Below are 9,288 nucleotides of genomic sequence, written 5' to 3'. Positions count from 1 at the left end.
TCGACTACGTGGGAGTCCAGTGACATAGCCATTACGCTAACTGCTGGTTCCCTAGGTGTGTGATTTTTTTAAACTGAGAATATAATGAACAAATCTACTTATGTTACAGCTGTCTGTTTTGACTCCTTTGATCTTGGGAAATTTTTAGAGAGCCCTACGTTAGTTCCCTGTTTCCAGTAAAGTTTCAGTGTATCATATTTTAAAACAAACCGCCTTGAGAAGAGGGAGAATTCTATTTGGAGTGTTCAATGGATTGCTACTAGGATATGTGTATTTCTTTTTTAAAATTCACATGTAAAAACTATATATATTTATGATGTGCAACATGATGTTTCGATAGATGTCTGCATTGTGGGATGGCTGAACTGAGCTTTTTAACATTTGGCTGAACTTTGCTTTTTAACATTGCTTTACTTCATATGCTTATCCTTTTTTTGTGGTGAGATTACTTAAAATCCACTGTCTTGGCAATTTTCAAGTGTACAATATATAATTTTTTTCTTTTTTTAGAGAGATTTTTGCTATAGGGCATGTGTGTACGACAGAGAGACAGAGAGACAGAAAGCAAGAAATCACCCCTAAGGGGAGATGGCCACGCTGCAATCCCTTTTCCTCCATTCTCCTCCCGGGATTTTGGGCACACACGCACATGCACCCAGTGTGAGTTTTAAGCCTCTGAGTCTGGAACTCAAACCATGGTCAACTACTTGGGAGTTCAGTGGCATAATCATTATGCCATCTACTGGTCCCCACAAGTGTACAATATATTATTATTAGTTATAGTTGCTTAAGTGAACGTAGTCCTATCTAACTGAAATGTTGCGAGGAAACGTTCCACACTCCCCAACCCCAGCCTCTGGTAACCACCATCTTACTCTCTGTTTGTATGAGTTTGACAGTTTTAGATTCTTCATGTAAGTGCGATCCTGAGGTTCTGTTGTCTTTCCGTTCCCGGCTTATTCCACTTAACACGGCGCCCTCTGGGATGTTTACCTCTGAATCCCTTTTAGGAGTTGCCAAAGAGTGATTAGTATTGCTTGCATATAACAAGAACAAAAAATTATTCACTCAATGCATATTTTTGAGTACCTATGTATATGTAATTGTCAGTGTAATGGCATCCAGTTTATTTTATTGCCCGTTTTAGACAATTGCTCTTTAAAATGCAGTCCGTGTAAGAACTATAATATCTGGTCGGTCTGAGTTTCCACCTTGCTTTATTCTTGACGGGCATTTCCTTTTCCTTTTGTCTCCTTCAGAACAGTGCTGTTGTTCTGTCAGGACACCCTGCCCTTCCTTCCCGGAAGACCTAGAAAAGCTGCAGTGGTATGTCACAATCATGCTGACCTTTTTCCTAAGAAAAATATTAATCACATGCTGGCTAAGGAATTTTGGAATTTCTAGAGTGAGGAAGGGCTCTCGATTTTAAACACAATGCAGTTTTTTGTCACACGAAGTGTCTTTTGGACCACTGCTTTGAACTAGTGGTTTGCAACGTTGCCTGCACATTAGAATCACCTGGGCAGCATGAAAAATACTCTCACTCCCCATGGATTCACCAACGAAATGTTTCTAAAACCTTTTGCCAGTCTAAGAGATGAGAAATGGTACCTCAGTGTTACTTTAATTAGCATTTTCTTATTAAGACTGAATTGAAACATTTTTCATATATCTGGAGGCCATTTTTTGTATTTTGTTTTGTTTTATTTTGGTAAATTATGTCTTTTCCTCTTTTTTTTTTTTTTTTGAGAGATTTTTTTTCTGTTGAGCATGTGCACTCACCAGAGAGACAGAAAGCAAGAAATTATCCCGTGGGGGGATGCCACACCACTCCTCCATTCTCCTCTTGGGATTTTGGGCACACACACATGCGTGTGCCCAGTTGAGTTTTAAGCTGCCAGATCAGGGATTTGAACCACGTTCAACTATTTGGGAGTCCAGCAACATAACCATTACACCTTCTGCTGGTCCCCCTCATTTTTTCTAATAGATATTTGATCAATTTTTTTAAAAAATGTTTCCTATTGTTTTATTTTTTTCCATGAGTGAGAGAGACAGTACCCCCAACAGAGTCTTCATTTTGTGATCCACCCCCAGCTTCAGCCTTCACCAGATCATGGGTATAAGTGTACCCAGTATACTCAGGAAGGTCTCCAGAAGGGAGTCCAGAACCTTCCCATATGAGTCAGCCTCACAGAACTGAACTCTGGCAGTGTCATCAATTTTAAAGATTATATAATGTGGCTGTTAACTCTTTAAATGTATTACCACTATTTTCTCCCATTTTTCAATTACTTTTTGACTTTGTTTATTGTGATGCAGATTTTAAAATTCTATATAGTTAAATTTACCAGTACTTTCTCAGATTGTCTTAGAGTTTGGAGGCATAGTTAGAAAGCCTTTCTTCACACCCAGGTTAAAGAGAATTCACTCTTACGTTTTTCAATTTCTTGTATAGTTTCACTTTTCAGTTTAATCCAATTGGAGTTTATTCTTATGTATGGTGTGAGATATGCATTTACAATAATTTGATCTTCTTTCACATGTTCACTAGTGGTTCCAACACCATTTATTTAAAAGTTCATCTTTTCCTCAGTGGTTTGAGATGCCATGATTCTCATATACTGCATTTTGATAGGTATTTGAGTCTAATTCTGGACATTACATACTAACATTGGGGGAAGCTGAATGAGATGTATGCAGAACCCTCTGTATTCATTTATTTATTTATTACTGTTTCTATAAGTCTAAAACTTATTCAACTGAAAAACGTTTTTTTAATGCTGATTCTCATTTTCTACCCTCAGAGATTCTAATTTAAGTAGTTTGAGACGTAGCCTAGACATTAAGGGTTTAAAAAGTCCTTCTGGTATCCTAATGTGCCACCAGAATTGAGAATCACCGCCTTGAACATATATCTCAATGGAGGGAGACTGGGAGATGGATGTTTCAAAATAGCAGAAGACTCTGAAAGTCTATAGTCAAAAGACTGAGATGCGACCACGGCTACATACCAATACACAGAGAAAAAACAGAAAAGGAAATAAATGAACATGTGCACAGTGGTTCCTTTTCTGTTTTCTCTTTACCGATATGCCAGGCTAGAGCCGTATAAAGTTGGTCAAGACAGATTCCTGGTATATGGAAACCAGCCGGATCATGGGGCATTTAACAGCATCCCTCTCCCAGGAGCACTTACAAGTGTTACAAGATCCTCTCAGCTGAGTGGGAAATGATCAGTATATCACTAGTAAGTTTATCAGTGCCCCAGAGGAACACTGAACTAGTAAACACAAATTGGGGATTCATAAAAGAGTTTCCTACCTTGCTAATTCCTCTCCCAGGAAACAGTGGCGGAAGTGGGCTAGGGCAGGGGGCCAGTGGAAGGTGCACAGAGGATAGGAAGTGACAGAAGCTGGAAGTGGCAGGTCCCTGATATAACCATGTCAAGTGTCAGATGGCTGCCAGAGGAAGGAGATTTGCCCCTCAGTAGCTTGGTCGTGTCTCACACGCATGTTTCTGATTTTTTTCCTTTAGTGACCTGCAGGATCCTGTTGTCTGTCTTGCTGATCATCTACCTGGCCCACCATTTTCATCTTCTAGTGAATCCATCTCAATTGCACCCCAGGCCACTAGTCTCTCCCAAGTCTCCAGTGTTGAGCCCATAGACCATCCGCCTGTGAGCCCACACCCTACTTCTCCCACAGAGGAGATTCACCTTCCTTCTCCCCAGACTTCAGCTTCCATAGCTTCCAGCCCTGCCATCGATACGTCCCTCCAGTCTGGAACTATCTCTTCCTCTGTGTTCCAAACCAATCTATCGCACACCCTACTACCTGCGAAACCCTCACTTTCCTCTCCCAACACGTCTGCCCCTGCGAACGCCGTCCCTACCAGCACACTTCCTGGAAAGACAGGTAAATAGGGGGAGCCAAGCTGCTCCTATGGTGGTTGGAATTTTGGCTCCCTGGTACGCAGCTGCCAGCCCACAGGTCACAATATCTCTAAGACTCCATGGAGCCTTTTCTCCTATGCTTGCTTGGTTTCAAGAGCATTCACAGAACATAACTGTGGCTGATTTCAATTGTTTTGACCAAGATAGTGGGGCAATAGCTCTAAGAGGCAAGCACATCTCATTTTATCGAGATGGATATCTTATAGATTTCTTTCTCCTACAAAAGGTTGGTTCATTCAGTATTCCGAAGAGAAGACTTTGAAAGTATTAAACAACAGTAGCTCCATTGAGACAACAGACAAAAGAAAAAAAGAATAGGTGTCCCTGAAAATCTTGAGTCACAGAGTACAGAGCAGGGGCTGAGCCAAGGTCACCATAGGAGGGGAGAACATTCATAAGGTCTAGGCTTGGGTCTGCACAGGCCTGCACTGGCGCATGATCCGAGACAAGCCATTTGGCTCTTCCCCACCAGCCTGCCCTGTGTAAAGATCCAAATCATCACACTAACTGCACTAGACTGAGGACGACTGTGTGCACCAGGACGCTGCCAAGGGCTCCCAGGCATACAGAAGGCGCAGTGCTGGAGAAACAGCAGGCACAGGGAAAGGTGTAGACAGAATTCCAGGTCCTCTGGCGTTTCAGTTCAGCAAGTAAGAGGCAGGTCTTCTAAAATTTGGAGGATGGGCGGCAAAGCCAAGTTTCGGGTGATAGTTACATGAGAACTCAGGTCATGGTCCCCGCCTCCTCTGCCATGGTGCCAGAATCCCCAGCACATTTGGAGCTTCGGCCAATGTCTTTCTATTTCTTCAGATTTGTACTGCTCTCTCTCAAATAAAAACGGAATATAACCTTTTTAGGGTTCTTGTTAATGGAAGGGTCAGTGACTGATGAAGAATAAAGTCAAGCTGAAGTTCGTTTGGCTGGGCCATAGATGCCCACCTCTCCAAGGCCATTCCCATTGACCCTTAGAATCAACCTAGCCAGCTATACAAAATAACCATCAAGGTGGCCTCCTGTACCTGCGCTTTCACTGCAGGGACAACAGAAGCAAAGCAACATATGCATAAAGGATGCACATTGGGTGGTACCTGGTAGCTAAGGAGTTGAAAAAAACTTACCAGTTCCACAGGAGAGGGATGACCCAATAAGGAAGGCCACCTCAGCACAGTGACAGACGCTTGAGGGCATCTTGCAAGTCTTGATGTGCAGTGAAAGTAGCCCAACAGCAAATAGTTCATACATCATGTTTATAATTTTTTAAATACACATGGATAAAGATTAGAGGGGAATGTGCAAAATGAGAGGATGTGCATGGTAAAATGAAGAGACGTCATTGTTTAAGACTGGTTTGTACCATTGTATCCCAATTAAGAACATGATTTTAAAAATCAGACTTACATGTGATAGCCCAGCTGTCGATTTCATAACGTTCGTTTTCACAAATGAACTTCTAGTGACCCACATAAAATCCTATACATATGATATAAATTAAATACAGGTATACTTATGTTCATATAGATTGATACTAAATATACTGATATGCTTTTGCATTTTTAGTTTGATGTATTAAGGCATAATTTATAGTCAGTAAAATATATCTAGTTCTACAGATAAATGAAATCATTGCTATTCTATGTACCTGGATAAACGTTTAGTCGTATAACCACTCTCAAATCAAGATATGTAACTTTTCCACTATCGCTAATGCGCCCTTTGTCCTTTAAAAGTCCACACCTACCTTGACCCCTCAGCCCCTGGCCATTTGTTTTTTTCTAGAATATCATATGAAATGAGTCATACAGTATGTGGCTTTTGAGTTTGGCTTCTATCATTTACCATAATGTCTTGGAAAATTTGAGCCCGATTCGTGTTGTTGCCTGTATCAGTAGTTTATTCCTTTTTCTCACTGAATAATATTCTGCTGTGTGGGTACCACACTTTGTTTATCCATCCTCCAGCCAACGGAAATTAGGTGGTTTCTATTCTGGGCCTGTAATATGCATCAAAAAAAAAAAAAAAAACCACTATCAATATTCATGAACACATTTTCTAAAGATATGTGTTTGCATTTCTCTGGGGAAAATACCTAGGGTTGAGTTTGTCAGACCATAGGGTCTGTGCGTGTTTATCTTTATTCATGACCTTTCCATTGTGTGCTCATGAAATGATTCGCCTCTTGGTTATAGAAATTGTCAGCACCACCAGTGTTTCTGATCTTGAGAACCAAGTGTCCCAGATGGAGAAGGCTCTGTCCTTAGGCAGCTTGGAGGCTAACCTTGCGGAAGAAATGATCAACCAAGTCAGCAAACTCCTTCGTTCCCCGCCCTCCTTGCTGGCCCCGCTGGCTCAAAGGTATGATTTGGTAAACAGAAGTGGTGACGAGGGGGACCCTCTAATGGTAAAGATGCTGCTTATGTGATCCACTGGAGCCAGCTGCTGGCCTCCCAAGTACTCGGTTTGTGACAACATCTCAAGTTGCTACTCTATGTTCTGTGCAGGATGGGGAGAGTAAGTGGGAGCACTAAACTGAAACAGCCACCTGTCTTTACAGATTGCTGAAAGTCGTGGATGACATTGGCTTACGGCTGAAGTTTTCAAACAAAACCATAAGTCTGACCTCCCCTTCCCTGGCTCTGGCCGTGATCAGAGTGAATGCCAGTCACTTCGACACAACTACCTTTGCAGCCCAAGACCCTGCCAGTCTTCAGGTACATTGTAACTCGTTGTGGAAGAGACGTTTTCTTGGGTACGATTGTAGTCACCGTTGTACTTCATGATCGATGCAGTTGCCGCTTAGAGTCAGGGATGATATTCGAAGTACATGCCATCTGGAACACTGAGGCACTACTAAGCCAGCAGGTGCCCTGGCCTGTGCCTGTGGTCCTGGTACTCGGGGGGCCGAGGCAGGGAGGCCGAGAGTTGGAGTCAGCCTGGGTAACATAGCAAAACCCTGTCTCTGAAGGAAGACATTGGTTCTGGCTGGAGCTGGATGCCAGAATTCCCTGTTGTGCCCCGTGGTAACCCTTTAGCAGCCGGATTATGGGAGTCTGGGAGAGGGTGTCTAAGGGAGAGTCTTGGGCAGTTGGGAGAGTAGAATAGGCACATGAGCTACTCTTCAACCCATTTTAATGTCTTACTAAGTGTTAAAACTGCACTCTTATATACAGTAGTGCTGAAAATCAGTCCTGCTTCTAGTGTTTTCTATTCACCTGTTAGAAGGATGGAGGTTCTGGAAACAACACCCAAGTGAAACCGAGTCTTGCTGTTAAGTTCTTGCAGTCACCCTACCCGGTCACCTCTTGGTGTGTCTTCTGCCAAGGTCTCCCTGGGATCTGCATTCACCTTGCACTCTTTGACTATTTCTGTGTATCCTTAACAGGTTTCCCTGCCTTCTGAGGGGGTCTCGTCTCCTTATTCTACACCTCCCCTTGATGTAGTAGCAGCCAGAGAAGCTGACATTCCACATTGAGATACTGCAGCCCCAGCCTCACAGGACCCTCCACGGGAATTGCTTCTGTTCTCCCTCCCCTCCTTGTACCAGCTGTGGACATTTGTATTACCTCTCACTTGGTTTTCAGGTCTCTCTGGAAACGCAAGCCCCTGAGAACAGCATTGGCATTATCACTCTGCCCTCAACGCTACTGGGTGACTTACCAGCTCGTGATGTGGCGCTCGCTTCCAGGATCCAGTTCAACTTTTTTGAAACACCTGCTCTGTTTCAGGTAAAATTGCCTCCCAGTGCTTTGGGTTGGATCTGATTTGGAGGTGGGGGGATTTTATTTCTTTACATCTCCAAGTATTCTTAGGGCTTCTGCAAGTCAAATGAGTTGTTGAAACTGTGCTGTTTATTTTTAAACACAGCCTAATGATGCTGGTTATGGGAAATAACAATGACTAATGCTTGTGTAAATTGAACAATTTCTAGGCACTTTCCTAAGTGCCTACAAATCTAATCCTCTCAACAACCTTCTGAGAGGCTTATTACCTTTTTTACTGGTGGGTCAGTGGAGGCACAGACAGGTTAAGTAACTTGCTCAGGGACACACAGCTTAAATGGCTTACTGATATCTTCCCTTTAGCATTTATGAGAGCCTGTCATGTCACCTTGCTGTTTAACTCATTATTTAGAGTGCTGCGTAGTGGAACAAGCTCTGCTTCTAATTGTGGTCCCCTGGTTAAGTCGCTTTACTCCCTGGCCCTCAATTTCTGACCTGCATTGTAAAATGAACCATGTGGGCTACATAGACCTAGTGACCCGTGTGGCTGTGAAACTCTCTGATACTATTTCATGTCTCTCTGTCATCTTGATGATTCTTTGGTGTTCTAGGACCCATCCCTGAAGAACCTCTCTCTGATCAGCTATGTCATATCATCAAGTGTTGCGAACCTGACCGTCAAGAACTTGACGAGAAACGTGACAGTCACGTTAAAGCACGTCGACCCAAGCCAGGTGGGAAGAGGCCAGTCCGATCTGTTCACTGACCAGGCAAACCTCGCGCAAACTATGCCTGTAAGAAGTGGCCTGAAAAGGCCACTCCGGCTGAAAGAACCTTAGCCACAGCTGGAGTGGAGGGTAACATGCCTGGTTCCCAAGAAAGGGCCGAGCAAAAGCAAGCTCTTATCGACCACTGCATTCCACCGTGTGCACAGCTGTGGCTGCGGGTCTGGCTCTTGCCTCTGAAGAGAGGCCACCTCTGAGCTCAGTCCACATTGAGCTTCATCTGTGGCCTTGCTCCTTCTGGTGTGGTCTGCGGACCCACAGCATCAGTAGCACTGGGACCTGGCTTGAAATGCAAACTCCCAGGCCCACTGAGTCAGTGTGCATTTTAACAAGGCCCCAAGGCGGTTCCTTTGTGCAGGCGCCGGGTTTATGTAGTGCTGCTCTCTATGGGGCTCACTGCTTCTAGAGACCGTATGAAATAAGAACTGTCCAAAAATCAAGGACAAGATTCTGAAATTGAAAAAATACCATAGTTTTTCTTTTTTTCCCAATTGCTCTTCCATTTTGTTTTCAGTGCAGTAGTTGATTATGTGTGACTTCTCTTTCTATCGCAGGGTGACTCAATGGTGAGATGTGTATTTTGGGACTTGGGCAGAAACGGTAGGTTCTGATCATAGCCTTTCTTTTTCTTTATAAAAAAAAAGAGGTTTTTTTATTCTCCCCCCCTTCCAGGGTAGTGTGTGCTCTCACAGAGGAGAGAGAAAGAGACAGAGATAATGACAGGGAAAGTGAGAAATTCCCCCCCCCCCCCAGGGAGGATGGCTATGCCACAGTCTTTTCTCCTCTGTTCTCTTCCTGGGATCTTGGGCACACACAGGCATACATGCCTGGT

At 43.5% G+C, this 9,288-nt stretch overlaps 1 protein-coding gene across 2 annotated transcripts in view; it reads left to right on the top strand.

Moving 5' to 3' along the window:
- Positions 1-9,288, top strand: part of ADGRG2 (adhesion G protein-coupled receptor G2) — a 114,423-nt gene that overhangs the window by 85,364 nt on the left and 19,771 nt on the right. For both annotated transcript variants that reach the window (XM_027775477.1, XM_027775476.1), the window contains 7 exons: positions 1,260-1,326; positions 3,538-3,917; positions 6,142-6,307; positions 6,507-6,663; positions 7,534-7,677; positions 8,283-8,405; positions 9,011-9,056. In XM_027775477.1, the coding sequence (XP_027631278.1) occupies positions 1,260-1,326; positions 3,538-3,917; positions 6,142-6,307; positions 6,507-6,663; positions 7,534-7,677; positions 8,283-8,405; positions 9,011-9,056 (1,083 nt within the window). The remainder of the gene's footprint in view (positions 1-1,259; positions 1,327-3,537; positions 3,918-6,141; positions 6,308-6,506; positions 6,664-7,533; positions 7,678-8,282; positions 8,406-9,010; positions 9,057-9,288) is intronic.

Source organism: Tupaia chinensis, unplaced genomic scaffold, assembly GCF_000334495.1.
Source record: "Tupaia chinensis unplaced genomic scaffold, TupChi_1.0 Scaffold000567_1, whole genome shotgun sequence".
NCBI classification, from domain to species: Eukaryota; Metazoa; Chordata; class Mammalia; order Scandentia; family Tupaiidae; genus Tupaia; species Tupaia belangeri.
This window is presented reverse-complemented; position numbering and strand designations above follow the sequence as displayed.